Consider the following 23,695-nt stretch of genomic DNA (forward strand, 5'->3'; position numbering starts at 1 on the left):
CCCAACTTTTTTATGGAAACTGGACAGACGCAATTCATTTTTTTCATGTCCTTTAATAAAGTTCCTTTAAAAAAACACGATTCTTACATTGAAAAATGTTCTCTTTCATAAAAATTTTTATACGATGTAGCCACTATAGACCTCAAAAAATTTTGTAGAAAAAAATTGCCAAGAAAAAAATCTTAAAAAAATTACATTTATAATTAAATAAATTTACCTTTTTTAAAAAAATTTGAATGACTTTACTGCTTTAAAATATAATACCAGAAAATTTCTTTAAAAATACCGTGAATTCTTTATATTTTATCCAGTTCCTAAAAATTCTTTTATTATTATTTTTAACAAATCGAGAATTATTGCCTTCAAGAAACTCTTAAAAAACACGAATTCAAATTTTCAAAAAACCTACAATTGTAAACTTTAAAAAAGTCTCATTTTTTATACCCTCCACCATACATAGTGTGGAGGGTATATTATGGTTGTCATTCCGTTTGTAACTCATCGAAATAATAATTTTAGACATAATGAAATATATATTTTTTTGATCAGCGTAGAATTCTAAGGCGATTTTGCACTCCGTCCGTCCGTCCGTCTGCCCGCCTGTTGTAGTCACGCTAGAGTCGAAACGAAAAAAGATAGGAAGCTAAAATTTAGCACAAATCAGTGTTTTGTCTGCAGGCAGTCAAGTTCGAAGATGGGCTCTATCGGAGGACGATATCGTATAGCCCCCATATAACGTTACACCCCCGATATTCGGTATTTTGATGATTGATATATTTGATGATTTCAAATTTCAATGAAATTGTCTAAAAATCCACAAAAGCAGTTCCTTCTGAGTACTTTATCCCCTGGAAGAGAATTGTCTATATAGGTCCACAATATCGTGTATCCCCCATGTAACACTACATCCCAATATTCGGTATTTTGAAGATTTGAGCTACATTTTTCAATGGAATTGTCTAAAAATCTATACTGGAAGTTCTTTCTAAGCACTTTACCCCCTGAAAGAAAAATGCCCACAAAGGTCCACGATATCGTATAGCCTCCATATAACAACACCTCCCGATATTCGGTATTTTGATGATTTTAGCGAAATTATTCACCGGAGTTGCTGCAAATTTCGTATTTGAAGTTCCTAATAGGTACTACAGCCTGTGACAGAAAATTGTATCTGCAGGTCCAGGTTTTCGTATAGCCCCGATATAAGGGTACCTCCCTATATTCGGTATTTTAAAGATTTTAAGGACATTATTCACCGAAATTGTCTGAAATTTCCTATTTGAAGTTCCTAATAGGTAGTTCAGCCTGTGACAGAAAATTGTCTCTGCAGGTCCAGGTCTTCGTATAGCCCCGATATAAGGGTACCTCCCAATATTCGGTATTTTGATGATTTTAGCTACAATTTTCACCGAAATTGTTTGATATTTCGTATTTGAAGTTCCTAATAGGTTCTACAGCCTGTGACAGAAAATTGTCTATGCAGGCCCATGTCTTCGTATAGCCCCGATATAAGGGTACCTCCCTATATTCGGTATTTTGACGGTTTTAGCTACAACATTCACCGGAATTGTTTCAAATTTCGTATTTAGAAGTAGTAATTGGTACTACAGCCTATGACAAAAAATTGTCTATGCTGGCCCACGTCTTCGTATGGCCCCATATAACGACAACTCCCGATATTCGGTATTTTGATGATTTAAGCGACATTCTTCAACAGAAATGTTTCAAATTTCGTATTTGAAGTTCTTAATAGGTGCTACAGACTGTGACAGAAAATTGTCTATGCAGGCCCAGATCTTCATATAGCCTCCATATAAGGGTACCTCCCTATATTCGGTATTTTGACGATTTTAGCGACATTATTCACCGGATTTTTTTAAAGTTTCGCATTTAAATATTATAATGGCTTATAACAAAGATTGCCTATGCAGGTCCACGTCTTCGTATAGACCCCAATATAGCGGCTATATTCGGTATTTTTAAGATTTTAACACGGATTTTCAACGAATTTAATTTTTTTTTTAATTTTTAAATTTATTTCAAATGGTGGAGGGTATTCAAAGTTCGGCACGGCCTTTTTTACTTTTTCACCCATAAAATCCTTGATTTTGCCTTTAAAAAAATCCATCCTTCTCCTGATCCAATTATATTCTATTCCTCAAAAAAAAATCTCTGGCCCTTTTGAGCAAAGTTTCTTTTCTTCTGCAATGATGTCCTTGTTCATGAATATATCCCCACCGAATATATCCCCATCGTGCCATCTTCTTATCCCAGCCTTGACGTTGGCAGTCGGACATGGATGTAACTTAATTTTTGTTACAAATCCTTAATTAATCAAGCGTCAGATTGTTGCAACAGCGAATTAAATTGAAATTTATTTGCAACAGTAACGAGTCGCTGGGAAGCTACTTTCAGCCAAGATGTATATGGAGTGGCAGCAACAAAAACAAAAAAGGAACAAAAACTGGAGGACGAGGATGTGAAATGTTGAAAGAATAAGAAAAATGGCAAACGGAAAGAAAAGATAAAAAATGAGTTTTCTTGGGCGACTTTTGGGTGGTGGGGTAGGGGGGAGGCAAATGGACAGCGAAGTGGTTGGATGGGTGTTTGAGAGAATCCATGTTGTTTGTGGTGGCTTGACCCCTTACCCCCCTTTCCACTGTGGTAGTTAAGAAGATTATGACGATGTCACGGCTACTTGACTTTTCGCGTTCCTTTCCGTTTTTACAAATCTCCATATCATTTGGTATTTAATTTTAGCAACTTTTTTCGCTTTTCTGTCTTGCCATGAAGTGGGAGATTTTCCAGAAGGATGCCAAAATGGAGTTAATCTAAAAGAGAAGGAAGAAAGAAAAAACAAGAGAAAAAGCAGTAAGTTCGGCCGAACTTTGAATACCCTACACCATTTGGAAAGGATAGAAAATTTTTCAAAAAAATAAAATCCATTAAAAATTTTGTTAAAATCTTAAAAATACCGAAAATAACAGCTATATTGGGGTCCATAAGAAGATGTGTACCTGCATAGGCAACTTTTGTCATAAGCCATTACAATATTCAAATGCGAAACTTGAAAAAATCAAAATACCAAATATAGGGAGGTACCTTTACGTCGGGGCTATACCAAAACGTTGACCTACCCAGACAATTTCCTGCTATAGGCTATAGTATCCTTTACGAAACTCAAATACCAAATTTGAAACATTTTCGATGCAAAATGTCGCTTAAATTATCAAAATGCCGAAAATAGGGAGGTTACATTATATGGGGGCGAAGACCTGGATCTGCATAGACAATTTCCTGTCATAGACTGTAGTATCCATTACGAACTTCAAATACCAAATTTGAAACATTCTGTTGAATAATGTCGCTAAAATACCGAATATCGGCAGGTGCCGTTCTACGAAGACGTGGACCTGCATAGACAATTTTCTGTCATAGGCTGTAGTATCCATTACGAACTTCAAATACCAAATTTGAAACATTTTCGGTGAATAACGTCGCTTAAATCACCAAAATACCGAATATCGGGAGGTACCATTAGATGGGGGCTATACGAAGACCTGGACCAGCATAGACAATTCTCTGTCATAGGCTGTCGTTCTCATTAGGAACTTCAGATACAAAATTTGAAACAATTCTGGTGAATAATGTCGCAAAAAATCATCAAAATACCGAATATCGGGAGGTACCGATATTTAGGGGCTATACAAAGACCTGGACCTGCATAGACAATTTTCTGTCACAGGCTGTAGAACCTATTGGAAACTTCAAATATCAAATTTGAAATAATTCTGGTGAATAATGTCGCTAAAATAATCAAAATACCGAATACCGGGAGGTACCGATATTAAGAAGCTGTGCGAAGGCCTGGACCTGCATAGACAATTTTCTCACACAGGTTCTTGTACCTATTAGGAACTCTAAATACTAAATTTGAAACAAATCCGGTAAATAATGTCGCTAAAATCGTCAAAATACCGAATATCGGGAGGTGCCGTTATATGGGGGCTATACGAAGACCTGGACCTGCATAGACAATTTTCTGTCCTAGGCTATAATATCCATTACGAACTTCAAATACCAAATTTGAAACAATTCTGGTGAAAATTGTCGCAAAAATCATCAAAATATCGAATATCGGGAGGTACTGTTATATGGGGGCTATACGAAGACGTGGATCTGCACAGACAATTTTCTGTCACATGCTGTAGTATCCATTACGAACTTCAAATACCAAATTTGAAACAATTCCGGTGAATAGTGTCGCTAAAATCATCAAAATACCGAATATCGAGAGGTACCGTTATATGGAGGCTATACGAATGCGTGGACCTGCACAGACAATTTTCTGTCACAAGCTGTAGTAACTGTTACGAACTTCTAATACCAAATTTGAAACATTTTCGTTGAATAATGTCGCTAAAATCATCAAAATACCGAATATCGGGAGGTACCGTTATATGGGGGCTACACCAAAACGTGGACCTACATGGCCCATTTTCAATACCAAAAGTCCTGCAGACATAATATACATTTGAGTAAAATTTTATCAATCTACTTCAATTCGTTCGGAAGCTAGAGTGATTTCCACAGACGGACGAACGGACAGACGGACAGACGCTCATACTGAAATCGACATAGAATTTTATGCCGATCAAGAATATATACTTTGTGAGGTCCAAAAGTGTCTATTTCGAGGTGTTACAGACGGAATGACGAACTTAATATACCCTCCATACTGCGGTGGAGGAGGGTATAAAAAATGATAAATCTCAACAATTTAGACTACATTTTATAAAGGTGTCCAATTAGAGAATTTCGGTCCAACATTCCCAGGTATTCTAAGCTTGTCCAATTTTTTTTCCTGATCCCTGATTTCTGGGAAATTTAAGCCCACTTTTGTTACCCAAAATTCAAGTCATCCTTTTGGTCTCCCACAAAAGCTTTGCCACCACCGAAAGTGCCAATGAATTTCTTTCCTTTTGAATGCCAGCCATGAGATGATCGCCCAAAAGAATAGCAACTACAGTTCTAAGTTGCAATTCATCTGCTTCGTTGTGTGAGTGTGTGTCAAGTATCGTCTTTGAAGTATCCTAACAATGAACTTATGGTCCTTTTACTTTTCAACGCAAACACACTCACACACATACACATGTACATACATACATATTAATGTTGTTAAGTCGTTCTGTTGTGTTTCTTTTCTCTCTTTTTTTTTTTTGGTTGTTAAATTTTTGTTCATCTCGCAAATGAAAAATGCAAAGATTGTGGCAAAATCTCATACACACACACACTCACACACTGAGATGGAACTATTTTTGCTTTGACATTTCTTTTTTTTCTTTGACAAAAGCCAGGCCGTTGTTTCCGTTTTCATTTGCTCTCCTCGAGATGTTGACAGTTTTGCAGAGATGCAATGTCATTTCTGGCGTTTTAGTTTCTATTTTTTTCTTTCTTTCATCTTTTGCTACTTTATTGTGCCATCACGGAACAATGTCATCATATACAAACACACACATAGAAAGACACACATACGGAGAGATCTGCAACACATGTACCATATATTGTTGACATTGCCAACACAAAGTGCAATATAACCCAGCAAACAATTTTTGTGAAAAATTAAAAAAAAGGATGTCTTTATTTCGATGAATGGGATTTATTTGGAAAATTTTCAATTCAGTAACTGTCTTTCTTTGGAAAAATAGAATTTTGAAGATTTTTTCGGAGAGCCCTAAAGAATAAAATCGAATGATTATGACACGATTTTTCAATGAGACATCAAGCCTATAGTCCTGGGCTTTTTAAAAAAATAATCTAGGTTAGGTTTGGCTTCATTTCTAGGAGCATAAAGGATGAAATCTTGGATTTTTTTAATTAAATTTCTTCAAGGACATTGAAAGCCATAATCTCGAATTTGACGATTTTTTGAGGACATTCAAGGTCATTATCTTGGACTTTAAAAGAACGTTATAAAACAAATTTTGACTTTTTAAGAATTTTTTAATTTTTTTTTTTTTTTTTTGATAACCCATAATCTTTGCATTTGAAAATTTTTTTTTCTGAAAAATTTAAGGCAGTTATCCTGGATTTCTTAAAGAATTTTCTGCAACAACCATCAAGTTTTTTTTTTGCGTTTTTTCAACGATTTTTTCCAAGGACATCGAAGGCTATAATTTGGGCTTTTTAAAAAAGAATGATATTATCTTGTTATTTTAAGGATCTTTTGATATTTCATAATCCAACCTATAATCCTTAATTTAAAAAAAATCATGAACGACCTTATCCGCATATATCACTTTTTCCAGGACAACAAAGGTTGTAATTCTATATTTTTCAAGAATTTTATTTTTAAAGCACATCCAAAGCCATTTAACAAAAATTTGTTTGAAGGGCATTCAAGACAAAATTCACGATTTTAGAAAAGTATTATTCTAAAGACCTTTAAGGATTTTGGAAAAATTTATTTATTAATTATTAATGTGTTATAACCCACAACCATAATTCTGAATTTTTTAGATATTGATTTCAAGGGTCTTTCAAGGTCAAAATATGGAATTTTTGGGGAATACAAACGTCGATTTGTGGATTTGAAGGAAGCATTTTTTCAACAACGTCCGATGCTACAAACATGGATTTATAAAGTGAAACGTTGTTCAAGGTCCTTCGAGGCTACACGTGGTGATTTTCTGAGATCTCTTTAGAAGGGTACATTCGAAGATTTTAAAATACATATTTTTAAAGGATAAAAAATGCTTTTTCGATGACCTCAAGCTTGAATTTTTATTTAAAAAAAAATTTTAAAGGTTCTTCAATTTATTTGACATTTTTTCAAAGATCTTCAGGCATAGACTTTTAAAATATCTTCAAGGTCCTTCAAGCGTGAATATTTAAATAAAAACATTTTCAAAGAACCTTCAAGCGCGGATTTTAAAAAAAAACAATGTTTTAAAGGACCTTCAAGCGTGGGTTCCTATATACATTTTTTTCAAAGGACCGTCAAGCATGGATTTAAAAAATAAAAAAAAAAATAATTAAAAAATGTCAAGGTCTTCATGAATGGCTTTAAAAAATAAAAAAAAAATATTTAAAAAAAGGTCAAGGTCTTTCAGAATGGATTAAAAAAAAGGACCTCAAAGAGTGGATTTAAAAAAAAAAAACAATAAAAAAATTGATTAGAAAAATTAAAAATATTTTTCAAAGGACTTTAATCGTGGATTTAAAAAAAATATTCTAAAAAAAAATAATTCAAAAAAAAATCTCAAGGGCTTTAAGCGTGGATTTAAAAAAAAAATAAATCAAAAAATGTCAAGGGCTTTAAGCGTGGATTAAAAAAATAACTAAAAAAAAAAATTTTTAAATGTCAAGGGCTTTAGGCGTGGATTAAAAAAAAATAAATCAAAAAATGTCAAGAGCTTTAAACATGGATATAAAAAAATAATTTTAAAAAATTAAAAAAAAATAATTTAAAAAAATGTCAAGGGCTTTAAAAAAAATAAAAAAAAATAATTAAAAAAAAATTAAAAAATGTCAAGGGCTCTGAGCGTGGATTTAAAAAAAAAACATAATAAAAAAATTATTAAAAAAAAAATAATTCAAAAAAAAATAAAAGAATGTCAAGGGCTTTGAGCGTGGATTTAAAAAAAAATAATTTAAAAAAATAATGGACTTAATCGTGGATTTAAAAAAATGCAAGGGAGTTTTGAGCATTGATTTAAAAAATGAATTAAAAAATAAAAAATTCAAGGACATGAAGCGTGTATTTCAAAAAAAAAATAAATAAATAAATAAAAAAATATGTCAAGCACCTTCAATGAATTTAAAAAATAAGGATCTACCTACCCCAGTGAATCCAGAAGATCCTTAGTTACAGCGTGCGAGGGAACCCAAATTGTTAAACCAAAAATTAGAACCGACTTAGCTGAATTCAAACAAAATATGCGTATCTTTTACAACAGCAACAACAAAAAATTGACTTTTAAAGCATTTCTATCTGTGACCTTCAATGATATGATTTTTAAAGAATATATTTGAAGACTTTTTGAGGCTAAAAACTACTTTTCGAGAACATTCAGGGTAGCAATAGCGGATTTTTAAAGAAAAATATTCCATGTGGCTTCATATCTACAATTTTAAAAGCAAATGCGTTCAGGACCTTCGTGGCTACAAGGGTTTGTTCCAGGACTTTCCTGTCTACAAAGTTACATATTTAGAAATATTTCCTTTTAGTTCGACTTTATTGGGTTAGGTTCTGTTCCAACTCGACCTCATAGGGATAGACTCTCCTTCATTTCCCCTTCATTTGGATAGACTTCTTTTAAGCTAGCCTGTAGAATCTTTGATCCTTTTTTCATTAATTTTCACAGAAATGTTTGCTGGGTTATTGCATATTTACCCTGCCTCTTGTTGATTTAGTGCAGTTAGCATTTAATTTAAAATATTTTTTTTATTCTTTTGCAAGATTCGTAGTATTGTTATTCTATTTTTTGCTTTGACTTTGCCTTAGCTATTTGCTTGAGTTCTTAAAATTTTAAAAAAAGATAAATGCTTCTATTAAAAAAATTTCGATTCTAACCTCAAAAATGTTAAGGAATGTTTATTTTAAATGGAAAAAGCGTTTTAAATTGAGAAATTTCAAATGGAATTGGCTTGAATTGTGAGAAGTCAGAAATACATTCTTTTATAAATTTCGATACTAACCCCAAATATGTTGGAAAAAAATATTTTTTTTTATATTTAAAAGCATTTTTAAGTAAATAATTTCCACAAGAGTAAGGGAGGGATAACAACTGTGGTTGTGCGTGGTCAGTAATGGTATAGAGTTCAAATGTTTCCGAATCACAAATATTGATGTGAACGTTTTGAGAACAAATATAAATTGTGTTTTTGAATAAGAAAAGTATATTATTTGAAATCTGAGATCCTAACCTCAAAAATTTTGAAGATCTGATTTAAAAATGATTTTAAATTCAGAAATTTTAAATAAAAATTGAGAAAAAATTAAATTTTAAAAAGCTATTTTCAGTTAGGACATCAAATTCATATGTTCCAGAATCAAAGAAATTGAAATGAAATTATTTTGGAAAATATTGAATTATGTTTTTGTTTGAAATTTGATTTTGTGGTTAACTTCGTGGTTTTTTCTTCCATTTTTTTCTCAATGTCAAAGTCCACCCTTAGCAATTCCCTAATCAGACCATTTATGCCTTGCCATAGAAACATTTTTTTTTAATTCAATTTTCAATTATTTGTTACTCCATTATCCCTCTACCATCTGTCCCAGTTGAGTCAAACCATGGCAACATCTTGAATGAAAACATCTTTTCTTTTTCCTCAAAAAAAATCCATTTTTTTCCATTCATTGTCTTTGGAACATATTTAACTTTTTACCATTACAGCTAATCTTTTGTTTTCGGGGCGTTACATTTTTTGCCAACAAAAAAATTAAAAATCCCGAAATCCAAAACCTCTTTGAAGTAATGAGCCCGGGAACACATGCCAACGGCAACACCTTGGTGAGGATAATGAAGAATGCAGCATACAAACACACAACAACAAATAGCTGGTGACATGAAATCAATGCAACAATGAAATGGCAAATTATTCCGGTTGTGCACAGGCAGGGCAGAAGCAGCGGCAGTCATGTAACCATATTCTTGAAGTAACTACCTGCCCTTAACAAAAAAATCTCTCAAATCCTTAACTTATAAGAATGAAAATAGCAACAAAATTAAAACAACGGTAAATGTTGTCTTATTCCCACACAAAAAAAAAAACTACAAAGAAATAAGAAAATTATTTTTCCCGCTCAATTTTCATAAAACATAACCTCACTTCATTGCAGCTATCCCTTCAACACACAATGGTCACACATAAACACGCACACACACACACACTCAACTCGTGTAAATTTGATGAGTATTTGCTTGCTAATGACAGCTCACATCTGTGTGACATTCATGTAATAACAATAACAACAACAAGGAAGACAACACAATGCCAAGAGCAAGAAATGCACAAACACACACACATACACCCCGGACACTGATACCATCCAGATAGTTAGATATATGTCCTTGTAGTATGCAACAGTTGTAGCATGACAACAGCGCCATCAACGCCACCAACACCACCACCACTACTACCACTCAAAATTGACTAACTCTTGCATTGTGTAAGATTATTATAACCATATCCTAGTAGCCAGGTCTTAGATGACATACCATTACGATATTCTTTGTTTGTGTTGTTGATGGTTTCTTCCGTTGGAATTGTTGGCGGTTATGTGGCATACGGTAATTTAGGAATCTAAACCATTGGAAAGGTTTATAAAAATATAAATTAAAATAACAGAGCTCGTCCTTCAACTCATATACTCACCAGCTGAAATCGTTAAGGATGCCCTCCCTCCTTCTCTCAATTGATCTATAGCAATTGCATAATCTTTTTCAGTTCGTCTATGAATAGCACCTCTCGTTAATGAAAAGACTCCTCTCCGGATCGTCTATAGTTAAACTACCATTTTGCCACTATGGACATAATATCATTCAGCATGTCTACAGAAAGACACTCATTAAGCTCGCCTAAGGATAACTCATTTTGACCGATTATATAACTCATTCAGGTCGAGTAGAAAAAAGTGATCATTTAGCCCAACCATTGGTATAACATCCTCTATCAAACCTTTCTTCAAATCGTTTAAAAATACCGCATTATAGCTCGTACGAAAAAACTCCTCAGTCCATCTACGTTGATTTTTAACCAGCGTGTTTACAAAAATCTTTTGGTTGCAAATGTGGATTTTTAAGAATTTTTCAAGGTCTTCAAGGCTACAATCGTTTTCCGAAAAATTTCTTAGTTTCTTCCAGACCCATCCCATATAGAGATGGACTGTGGAATAGATATTCTTTTCAGAAACCCATTAGAAAGACTTCTACATGTTGAATACAGCGAAAATGGTTTCCATTTTTCAATGGTCCCAGATAAAAAGTTTTTTGTGCTTAACTTGTGCGATGGATGCAGATCAAACATATAATCTAAGGTTCTAATACCTCCCTACATAACCCAGTAAGGTTGTGTCTACTCATATCAACATTGGATAAGGTAGTTTTGGAAGTTACATTCACGGTTCTACCACAAAAGTATCCCGTCACCAGACGTTCGAGGGATAGAAAAAACCTGAGAACGACGAGGATCTATGTTATAAAGTGACCTTTCTACCTCTCTGATCGTGCAGTTTCTTTCTGATACATATGGGTGGGAGAGATTTTTTTAAACATGTGATGATACAGGTTCTGCAACGAAATCATGTGTTTATGCTGACGTATAGGAATGGAGTTTATCACGTTATAAGAGGTCAACAAGGTCTCCTTGTTCACGTGCCACTATTCGATTTATCGCAGACAGCTGTGGCTTGCACGGATGACTTGAACATACTCTCGTATGTGACCCCTGCGATCTTGGGTAACTTTGTTGTTGGAAATGAATGTCCCCGGCACGCACATTCTACTGTGTTCTCATCTTTGTAGACCAAGAGTTGAAGTATGACACAGTAGCATTGGGGAAAGGTGGATTTGTAGGCGTTTGTAGTTTACACCCCGATAGCCATAAATAATTTCCTTCGATCGGAATGTTTTTTGAACAGAATTGAAGATATTTTCATTTAACTTTCTTTCAAAGATCCATCTCAATGATCGTCGAGGACTCCACATCATCGAATCATTTTATGAAAGTAATACCATCAATTAAAATTTTTTGGTCATTACTTCCTTGGTTTTCAAATTTGGAGGGTTTGAAGTATCTGAAAAGTTATTACAAGGTTAATATTGCAAATTCCATTAATAAATGACCTAGTTCAGGGACGTACGCAAGAGGTAGGAGGTCACTGGGACTCGGACAGCCATCGAAATGGTTTCTATTTTGACAATTTGGGAAAATTTAGTTGTTCACCACTTTCTGCGTACGTCCCTGATCTAGTCCATCACAATAGAATCTTTTTTGCGGTTTACACTACTTAAAAGACGTACGCCCGTTTACATTTTTCGATGCATGCTCAATAGAAGCAACATACCACTACCCACTGGATGGTTGCCCCAGATGGCTGTAGGCCCATCAATCATCGTTGTAGATTTCTTATTATCGATTTCTATTTAGTAGGAGATATATGCTATTACTTCTCATTTATGACCTCTTCTTCAAAGCTCCTTCCCGCTTTTTATTCTCTTTCTCTTTCCAGATCCACAATTAAGCCAACGTATCTTCAGGAGTTTCTAAAATATAAAAGTAGCTTTAAACCGCTAATAATTTTGAAAACATTTACTTATTTGCGACCACATCATTCCAAGCACCAAAGACTATGACAGTAGACTTTATATCAATATAATTTTTGCACCCTTCCATTAACTCCTGAGTAGTTCAAAGCTGATTTGTTGTTCTATGGGGTTTTAGTTTCCTTGATTTACTAAAAAATACAAAATCTCATTAATTTTTGAAACATTTTTTTAAACCTCGCATGAAATTGGTTATTTTTTACTTATTTTGTTTTAAATATTTTTCTGGTTTTATTTTCTTTTAATATTTCTGTTACAAAGCCTCCATTTGCCATACGTCACTCACGTCATCAAATAACTACTCACACACTTATGTAGTGCTTAGTGAACACAGCTACTCTTGTCATTGAATATCAGCAAACATTATTCTCATTTAAATTAAAAAGAAAACATAAAAACAAAACTCATTTACTCTTAAAAATATCAGCAAAATGATCTTACAAATTCTGGTAATTGCCATGGCTGTCATATTTCTTCATTCCTTTTGTATTGTTTGTCGAAAATATCCAATGTATTGACAAAAACAAACTACCAGCAATCAACACAAAATGCAACCCTGTAAGTTCTTTGCTCGCTCTCTCTCACTCCCTCTTTGACGGAAGTGCCCATATGATATTTTTTTTCTCTCTCTTAACCCTCATTCTTTGTTTTTCTCCCCTTCTTTCATAGCGCCATCTCTTTCCAACCTCTATTCCATCTGATTTCTCTTTCATCGTATCCCTTTGGTCGGCGCACAAATTCAAAAATACAAGCACTGATCACAGATCCCAAACTCAATTCTCAATACAATTCATGACGGCAACGAGAGAACAACACATCCCAGTGTGAGAGTTACCGAGCTAAGGCCTAAGCAAAGTAATCCAAACCAAAAGAAAAAGAATAAAAATGTTGCAATTTGTTTAAAGAAAAAGTTTGATATTAACACAAAGAAAATAATAAACGTCGATTTGTTTAGGCTTTAAACGCGCTAAGCTAATCAAGTTCGTGTGAAATTTGTTAAGTGTTGTTTTAAATGTTTTCTTGTTGAAACGAAGTAAAACAGAGCCTAGGCGTAGTGGTGTGTGTGTGCAGTGTACAACGACGACTTGGCTTAGTGTGAGAAGTAAGCATAACGAGGATAAAGCATAAGACACGATTTTTTTTGGAAAAAGAAGTAAACCATTTTATAAAATGCAAAATTCACACATGTGAATTGTTTGTGTAAAAAATAAACGGGAATTTTGGAAAATTTAAATAGAGTGAAAAGGAAATTTTAAAAAGCAAAGCACTGAAAAATATAGAGTAACAACTACCTTTTCCTTCAATTACCCCAAAAAAAGAGCAAAAAATTAATTTTTATTGCAATTTGTTTAATTTTTGTAGCAAAAGAAACCAAACCTCTACACATAAAATTCCATTGTCACCCTGTATTCCGTGTGATTTGTGTGTCAATCGTTTTGTTGTGCTGTTGTTTTGTGCATAATTTTCTGCTCTTGTCATTGTGTGCGTGAGAGAGAATTTCAAAAAGAAAAAAAAAACGAATTCACAAAACCTTTTTTGACAAAACAACCAACGAACCATGGCCGCTACACAAACCACAGCTGGTTTCCAAATCATGCAGGATGCTGGAAAGGAGAATCCTCGCAACATGATCAAAGAGAAGACCATGATGGCTGGCAAGTCGGCATCCAATATCTTGCAGCCTTTGGGTGCCAGCTCTCTGGGTGTTGGTGGCGTCTCTATGAAACAAGGACGCGCCAATTTTGCCGTGCTCAATTCAAATGCCAACGTACGTACGGCGGCGGCAGCCGTTCACAACAATAATAACAACAACATACATGGTGTACATACAGGAGTAGCCGGCTCTAAAGTGGTAAGTTTTAGCAAACTGCGCAGTGGCAGCCACGGCGAAGTCATCACAAAAAATATACCCCCTCCATAGATCAGATCATGAAACGTATATTTTGTTGGTGTTATTTTGTTTTTCTTTTTTTCTGAAAGGGACCATATAAACAATTTTAATGCATATGGGAATACACATTTATGTCAGTGTGTGTGTGTTAATGTCACTGGCTCATTGCTGGTGGTGGTTTTGGATTTTTTTGCAGTATGGAGAAATTTCATGGTTTGTTGTTGTTTACTTCTTATTTTTTAATTTCGGCAACTGACGTCATTTTTTGTCATCCTCGTTTTGGGCCACTGTCACTTTGCTATTGTTTTTGTTATTTTGGGGTATCTACTTTGTTGCTGGAATTTGGGGAACAATGCAAAAGGAAACATACATCAAATAAATTTTATATTTTCTATCAATGTCGTCCTCATGATTTTGTATCAATTTCTTCCACATGCCTTTGTATTGCAAAAGGAAATATCAAGTGTTTCTCTCTTGCTCTCTTTTTCAAAAGAAACACGGATGTCTTAATTGTTTAATTTATTAAAGAATTTTTCAGTGAAAATGTTTAAAAGACATGCCCTATTTCTTCAAAATATGCTAATTTGTATAAAATGTAGATCATTTTCACAAAAATACTCATATTTTTTATATTAAAAATCATGTATAAATGTCCATATGATTTTGTAGTATTCTCTCTCCAACAGGGAGAGAGAGAGAGGCAGCCACAACGAAGAAAATGATGAGTAATTCAGCAAAAACATTTCTTCTAAGCTCAATTTGAGAAATTTTGTTAATTATATTATTTTTTTGTCCCCTTCTTCCTTTGCTTTTTCGTTGTCATCTGTTTTCCACCCGTCTTTAACATTTTAATGCGTGTCATTGCCAGAGCGCCAATTTAAAAGTGTCATATTTTGAGTCTCCTTTTTGACATCTTCCTTGTGTGAAAAAGGGTTGCCAAGTGGATTTTTTATGCGACTAAGCTAAGATTTGCTATTTATTTAATTTTTAAAGGCAATGTAATGAAACAAAAACATCAAAATTGTTGTTAAGGAAAAGTTAAAAACTGGCTTGGGGAAGTTATCTTTGTTGTTGTTCCGAACAGAGGTAATAAAAGTAGATGAATTGTGGAAGTATTTTTTGATATAATTGATGATTTATTTTAAATGTTTATATTAATTTTGACAGTTACACATCCTCATAAAATAGCTTGAGGGTGTTGATCGCAAACTGTGCATCATATAAATTAGGAATAATAACTAGAATTCCCCATTCAATCAGCTCCATTAATCTTAGGCTCCACGGAAGCCACATTTTACAAAGAGATGTACCCAATTTACTCAGTTTTATTAATTTTTGTTCATTTTTTATTCTAAAACGAAATTATCCCAATTTTACTTTTTCATTATTCCACTTTGACTCGCATCTTTAAACTGTGGTTGTGCTTTTTGTTTGTGTCCACAACAACACCACATATGGAAATTCTTCCTAATCAAATTTAGAATGTGTGTTTCTCTTTGAGTTATCGAGCTCACTCGCTCGCCCTCTGCTTCCTATCTCCTATTCCCCCAGATAACTAAAAGCTCGACCCCTTGGGTAATTGTTTATTATAATATTCTTTTCATATTTTGTTGTTATTTCTTGGCTACAATTGGTGGCAATTTTCCCTTCTTCCTCGCATCGCTTCACCACTTAATTTTTGTGTGTGGAGGAAGCACGCGACTTTTCTTGTTGTTTGTGTTTTTAAAAGTCTATCATACAACCACTGACCGACCCGCATGTGGTGTTGGTTGCCCGCTCGATCATTATTTGGTTATGGTTTTTATGACAAAATATTGAAGGCAATTCTGTGACTGGGAAATGTGTAATTTCTTATCAGAAGCCGCAACCAAATAGGCGACCTTTTTTTTCTTACATTCACAGCACAATATCTTTGCCAGGAATAGTGCTGGCGGGGGGAGGAGAGGCAGGAGCTGAATCGTGGTTGCCTTCTAGGTAACAATCAATTGAATGGTTTTTTAAATATTCCATGATTTGTTTATATTTATTGTGACATCATGTGCGCCTTTGAATGATCATTTAATCAACTTAAATATTTGCCATAACGTCTAAATTAAGTTTGGACATTTTTATGACAGCATAATTTCTGAATAGGAAATGAAAATGTAAGTGTGTTTTCTCTTAGGAAGTCAATCAAGTGTAGGCCTATGTGAACAAAGTTATTATGCAAATTCTGGTTGGAAGAAAGCAAAAGCCATAAATTAGAAATTCAATTTAAGATATTTATTTTTTGACTTACCAATAAGTCTTTGCATTTTATCCCTATGAGTGTTTCTTGTAAAAATCCAGACAATCCAGAATGACCAAGTTTTACTCTGCTTAGCGCTGCCAATTCGCCCAGATCTTTAAAAGCAATAGTGTTGCTATAACAACAAGAATTCCGTTCATTCCCTACTTGCGTAAATTCCATCGTATTTGAGACTTCTCCAATGCATTTTCCCTTATCTTCCCTAAAAAAAATGCTGATTAGTAAGACTGACATAAAAGTAGTAGTCCACTTCAATACTCACCCCTAAATGATTGTGAGGTATACCTACTATTATTGATGGCTACCTTCTGGTAAACATGGGTCGTTCAACTCTCCATATTCCATTCACTTGGTATTTTTAAACGCCACAAGGGAAGCAATCTTGGGGTCTGAATTGGATGTAATCACTATTGGGTTTAGTCTCTGAATTTAGAACTATTGCCAAAGACATTGCTTATTCTGATACAATGAACCTATGTTACCTTTAATATAGTCCATTATTTCAGAGTATATGATTTCTGCATTGCCTTTTCTGTTATCCAAAAGATATCTTCCACAACTCCATAAAAAGTCTACAATTTATGTAGTACATGAGCAGAAATTCATATTTCTTTCATTTTTATTATAGACTGATCGATTTTCTTACATTTTTTCCTGCTTTTCCCTTTATCAAATATCAATTTTCTTCGATGTGTTACTTCTCACTCTTGATTGTTGCTTACATTCCATAGCATTTTCCCGCCAGTTTTCCGTTACAATTCAAAACAAAGCAATGTCAGCTTCTCTCTGTAGAGAATAGACCAACACATAGACAAAGCAAAAGCAATCATAGCAATTTCCTTCTTGTTTTCCTATTGCACTAATGGCAACAACAACAAAACAAAAATAATCCATACAACTACAATGTAATTTAGCAGCTGCAATAACAACACACCACAGTTTACATTTACAATGGAGAAGTAAACAACTTGCACTGGGTACTCTCACTCGCTCTCCCTTTTTGTAGTCTCATTACATTTCAATAGAAAAACAGCAAAAATAACAAAAAACACACAGAGGGTCATTTTGATGGGAATATCAATTCTCTCTCTCTCTCTCTCTCTGTCTCTCCTCATCAAGAGTAATTGAGCTGTAACAGGATTTTTCCCATCAAAATACACAAAGTTGAAGAGAGCAAGACCCAACGAAGATAAAATACACAATTTGAAGGTAGTCTTGGCGCAAAATTTGGCTTTTTATATAAAAAAATTTATAATTTTTGTAAATTCCCACCCTTGGATCATTTTACTTAATTGTAATAGTAGACCGAATGAAACACAAGTACCAGAAGGCCATAAAAATCAAGCTAATATTACCAACTGCATTTTACATTGCCTTAGGCCATGGAAATAGCTTAACATTGAGTAGTATTGCGGTTTCAGAACCAAGATTCAAGGAATATATTTCTGAATAGGACGAGAAGTAAAAATTATGCATATTTAATTTTTTAATTTTAAGTTTTAAATGTTCTACTTTTCATAATTAAGGGAGGGGGTCACTTATGCGAATCAGCCATCTTTTTTGTAAAATAAATGGAAATCCCCTTATAATGGACCCTTAAATCAGCTTTCCATAACAGTATTATTTCAAGTACTTTAAAGGAAACATCATTATGCGCTGTGGATATCCTCCGGAAAGTCTTTTTCTTGCTCTTGGGTGACAGAAATTCAAGCACCCATTTAGGGATCTGATCTATGTCTTTTTCTCCTTTATTATTTGACATTAATTGTTCTTATTTTCTTTTCCTTTCCCAACAGGCCTTCCGTGATGTTGGCAATGTTAAAAATAGCACAAAGGACGACCAAACATTGGGTGGTAAAAAATCAACAGTGGTGCCGGTGGAACAATTTAAAACCTTTTCCGTTTATGAGGATCACAATGAAAACGTCGAACAACAGCAATTGGTGGCCGCTATAAATAAACAAAATGATGCAGTAACTAGTCAGGATGTTGTTGACAAAGAAAATGTGTTTCATGAAAAACAACAACGTTTACAGCAACAGCAGCAACAACAACATCATAATATTTTAAGTGAAAGAAGGTAGGTTACAAGAACACATTTTTAATTTTTTTTATTAATTTTCTCTTTTCTCCCTGCTCCCCCTCAGTGACCTTCATCACAAATTCGATGACAATCATGATGAATATATTTTGGATACAACCCCAATGTCCGTATCGGATGTTCTATCGCCCATGTCTGTGGATCGTAGTGCATCGGCTGCGAAATTTTTCGACAATAGCAATGTCAAAAGTGTTGCTAAAACTAGCGAAGACCTAGAGGATGATAAGTCAGCAGTGCCACGCAACGATCGCCAGCGTTTCTTTGAAGTTGTGGAATATCAGCGCAATATTTTGGAGTACTTCCGTGAAAGTGAGGTAGGTGTTCAAAAAAGTAGAAAAGAAAAAAGAAAACAAGAAAAAGAAAGAGGAATTGTTGTAGTTGTGTTTTATTTATTATTATTTTTATTTGAGATATGTATAAAAGGTTTTCTAAAGACTGATAATGCTTGGGAGACCAACATGAAGTATTCTGCAGATATAAGACCTTCCAAAGGCCTCTTTTTGACTTTCTTTAAAGGTCTCTAAAATATAATTTAATGAGGGTCTCTTTAAAACATTTTAAAAGTCTCTAAACCAAATTCTAAAGATTTATAGACGACCTCTCAGAAGGCTTCCAAAGGGTTATATGTAAAACACCGACCTTGCAAACATAAAAACCGCTTCTACAGGAACGTCTTTGTATTTGCTATGCATAAACGACCTTTCAAGAGTTTTTCCCATTAATGGAAACCACCCCCAGCAGGTCTCATAACACTTTCACAAATTCAAATTGAAATTTTTAGAAGACCTCCAAAGGTGTAATTTATATGGAACGTCTTTGTTTCTGCTATATATAAACGACTTTTCAAGCGTTTACCCATTGATGCAGACCACTCCCAACAGTTCCCATACGACTTCCACAAATTCAAAAACTCAATTTTAAAATTTTATTTTTCGCCATTTACATTTCAAAAAAATACGAATGCAGATTATTAATATTTAATAACCATTGTCTGTTACAATGCTCTCCAGACCATAAAATGATGCTGATGCTCTTCTTAAGCTTAAGGATAATCAAGGTTTGTTTTTGATTATTTTAATGGTTTGCCTTGAATTTTTCCCACTGCCAACACCATGTGATGATGATGTAGAGCCGTCTGTTGTTAATATTTTGGGATTTTGTGTTTATCTGTTTTAAGGTTTTTTCTTTCTTTCTTAACTCCTGGGGGGTGAATACAATTTAGGAAATTGTTGTCTTTGCTGTTGTGTTTAGGTCGGTAGGTATTTGTTTATCCCACACAACCTTATCATAACAACAGTTCTATGAATAAATGAAAATAACAACAACAGCAACAGAAGATTAGACATCATCTACCCCTCAGCATTACTTGAAAGAAAGAAAAACAAAAACAAAAATAAAAAGAGAAGACTTGTAGTAGATATCTACTAAATAAATATAAATAAAAACCTCCAGCGCAACAGTAATAAAATAACCGAAAGGGTTTGGAAATCTAATGCCGAGTACAAGTACAGGGTGAGATATAAAAAAACTACAGCAAAGCCAAACGCCATAAATTTACATTTTTTAAATTTTCTTGAATGAAAGCAAAAAATGTCGGAAATAGCATTAAATTTTAAAATAAGTTTAGAATTGTTCGAATTTGGTCATCTTTGGCACGAATTATGTCCTTCAAACGGCCAATGAAACCGCCACATGCTGCCCGAATGTTGCTCTGCGGTATTTTAGCCCATTCCCGGTGAAGCGCTTGCTTGAGATGGTGATCGACAATTTGGTATTTTTTAGTGACAACCTTGCTTTCGAAAATACTCCAGACACAATAGTCCAACGGATTGGTATCCGGAGATGTTGGTAGCCATTGTGCGCTGGAAATAAAGCGAGGAACATTTTGTAACCATTCTTGGGTTCTGGCGCGTGCTGAGTGCGATGGTTCTGAGTCTTGTTGGATTGTCCAAGGTCTGCGGCCAAAATGTTTGCTTGCTCAAAGCTTTAATTACAGCCTCCAGAATATTTTCGCCATAATATTCGGCATTTATTCTGATTGATGCCACGGTCGATTAATACGAGCAGAGAGCGAATATCGGCTGTTATGGCGACCTACACCATCACCATGGCCGGCGCAAAAGTTCTGGGGGCCAACCGAAGGTGAACATTTTCAGCTGACCTCTTTGGCAAGTAAACACGATCGTTTTGTTTGTTTACAAACTGCTGGCCTACGAATGTTTTCTCATCGGAGAAAACCCAATTCGGCAGTTCACCATTTTCGGCCAAGCTAAGCAACACTTTAGCTCTTTTGAGTCTATTTTCTTTCTGTTGCGGTGAAGTTCCTGCACTTTTTGGAATTTCAATGGCTTTGCCCCGAGCTCATTTGTCAATATTTGCCGAATGGAATATTGCGATATGTTCAGCTTACGAGCCACGAGCGACGCGGGTCTCGATCAAGTCGCTTCTTCACCTTACGAACCATTTCTGCTGATGTTGCTGTTTTCTTCCGTCCACTTCCTTGACGTCGGGCTACGCTACCAGTATCAGGGTAACGGGCAATGGTATGAGACACAAACGATTTTTTCACATTTAAATGCTGGAGTGCCACTTCTGGTGGTTTTCCAGCCAAATATAAAGAAATCACACTATCACACTTGAATTCCATCACGAATATCTTTTTTTCTGGAAAATTCTCACCAAAATGCTTTTGTACGATTGTAAACAATATAATGAGCTGTCACTGGAATAATTTTAACAGCTGTCGGCCGAGTGGCTTAGAAATGATAGCAATTTTTAGTTAATTGCAGATTTTTCATCTCACCCTGTATTAGCTTTGAAAAGATTTGGAAAAGGAGATTTTTTCTTTTTGTTTACTTTCCTCTACAAGGAGAGTAGGCAAACAAGGGGTTGATAGAATCCCCCCAAGATTAAGATATTTTAAGATAAATCAAGGTCAAAATGGAAGGATTCATTGGCCGTAAGAGATCCTTAAGACAATTTTTTGCTTGGAGAGATCCTTAAGACAATTTTTTGTTTAGAGGTGGTAAGGGAGTTTACCTCTAAAATATGAAATATAATAAAGATTGGAAATCCATGGCATGCAATTTATAGCTCTCTCTCCCTAATTATAAATTTCCTTAATTTTTATAAAAACTTATGACGGCATTAAGTCATTGACCCATATCATAATACCATTTGGTGGGGTACAGTCAGAATCTCCCAACACCTGACGCTGCTTACTTAGAGGTAAATTATTTATATATTTTCAACTCAAAACAAAGAAAAACCGGAAAACATTTCCAAATGACAGTTTTATAAACATCCTCAATAGCCCAAAATTAAGAAGAAAAAATTTTTCAAAGCAATGGCGCCCAATATGTACATTCTACCTTCAGTTAAGGTAAGGAAGGTTCCACCTTCTTTTCCTTCTTATTTTTCTTTGGCTCCAGGTGTTGTTGCTGTTGTTGTTTTCGTACTGTTATGCTTCCTATTATTGTTGTAACAAATTCTTAGGTTTTCTTTTTTCATTAATACAATTACTTAAGAAGTTGTTTGTCTTTTTTGTTCTCTCTCCAGACAGCCATGGTAGGAAAATATACCTAAGTATGTGTGTGTGTGTGTGTGTGCGAGCCAAGCTAAATTGTTTTGTAACAAAACTGTGTTATTTATTAAAGGAAGTGTGCGACATACGCAATAATGTATTATTTTGTTAATGAATTATTTGCGCCCAGGTTAATTGAAGGAAGGCCATTTCTCTTAAGTGCTGTCTCTTTGTCTTTTGTACCTCAAGTTCGTTGAAATAACAAATGGAATTGGAGGAGGGGGCGTGTGGCAGGATCATCATTACCACCACCATCAGCTGCCTTTTGTTATAAGGTGTTTGTTAATTTGCCATAACTTCCGGCAAAAGATGTTTTTCTTGTCTCTTCTAATGGACCTTGAACAAATGGGCTAAGATATGGGATGTGGAAGAAAAGGAAGTTAGTAGGTGATAATATTTGTTTTGCACAAAGTAACTTAATTGATTTTTTGGGGGAGACACAATTACCTCTTATTAGGTCTTTATTAATTTTTGGGATTCACTCACACACACACACAAACAGAAAAGTTCATGGAAGAAAAAATATCATTTTTGGGGAAAAGATACCATTTTCTGTCTCCCAAATAGTTAAAATGGATTAAATTTAATAAAATTTGAGGAAATAACAGGTGAGGTTAGGTGTGGAAATTAAGAAAAACACATTTTGGTCGCTTGATGTCATCAAGCCATGTGTGATTCAAATTTCTATCTTTTAAACTAACAAAAACCTCTGTCGAATCACATAAAAATTGAGAACTCAAAAAGTGAGGTTGTGATTGAATAATTTGAAAACATTCGTATTTAGTCCATATTTTGTCACAGAACCACGATTTATAAGAAATCAGTTTTTGAAATTAATAAAAATGTTTAGATTAAATAAAAATTGAAAAAATATAAAGTGAGGTTATGTGTGGAAAATTTCTAATTTAGCTCACTTTTTTAATAAATAGAATTTAATGGAATATCTCATCTCCAAAATTAATAATACAAGATTAAAATAAATAAACATTAAAAAAATAAAAAATGAAGTTATGTTTGAAAAAATTGGAATTTTTCAAATTTGACTTACTTTTTGCGACTTAATCTGGTAAAATATAATTTTCGGTATGCCAAAGTAAAGAAAATATTTAAATTTAATAAAAATTAAAAAAATAAAAAGTGAGGTTAGGTGTGAAAAAGTCAGGTTATGTGTGAAAAAGTGAGGTTATGTGTGGAAATTTTCTAATTTAGCTCACTTTTTGGACTAAATAGAATTTAATAAAATTTATCATCTTCAAAATTAATAAAGCAAGATAAAAATAAATAAAACTTAAAAAAATAAAAAGTGAGGTTATGTTTGAAAAAATTGGAATTTTTCAAAATTGGCTTGCTTTTAGGGACTTAATCTAGTAAAATAGAATTTTCGGTACGCCAAAGTAATAAAAATATTCAAATTTAATAAAAATTAAAAAAAGTGAGGTTAGGCGTGAAAAAGTGAGGTTATGTGTGGAAAATTTCTAATTCAGCTCACTTTTTTTGATTAATT

General features: G+C 34.1%; 1 protein-coding gene across 1 annotated transcript in view; it reads left to right on the forward strand.

The window, feature by feature from the left end:
• The first annotated feature begins 13,691 nt into the window (after positions 1–13,691).
• Positions 13,692–23,695, forward strand: part of LOC131803148 (G2/mitotic-specific cyclin-A-like) — a 38,450-nt gene continuing 28,446 nt past the window's right edge. The window contains exons 1-3 of the mRNA XM_059124223.1: positions 13,692–14,181; positions 18,304–18,587; positions 18,655–18,922. Coding sequence (XP_058980206.1) covers positions 13,888–14,181; positions 18,304–18,587; positions 18,655–18,922 — 846 coding nt within the window. The 5' untranslated portion in view covers positions 13,692–13,887. The remainder of the gene's footprint in view (positions 14,182–18,303; positions 18,588–18,654; positions 18,923–23,695) is intronic.

This window comes from Musca domestica, unplaced genomic scaffold (assembly GCF_030504385.1).
Source record: "Musca domestica strain aabys unplaced genomic scaffold, Musca_domestica.polishedcontigs.V.1.1 27, whole genome shotgun sequence".
NCBI lineage: Eukaryota > Metazoa > Arthropoda > Insecta > Diptera > Muscidae > Musca > Musca domestica.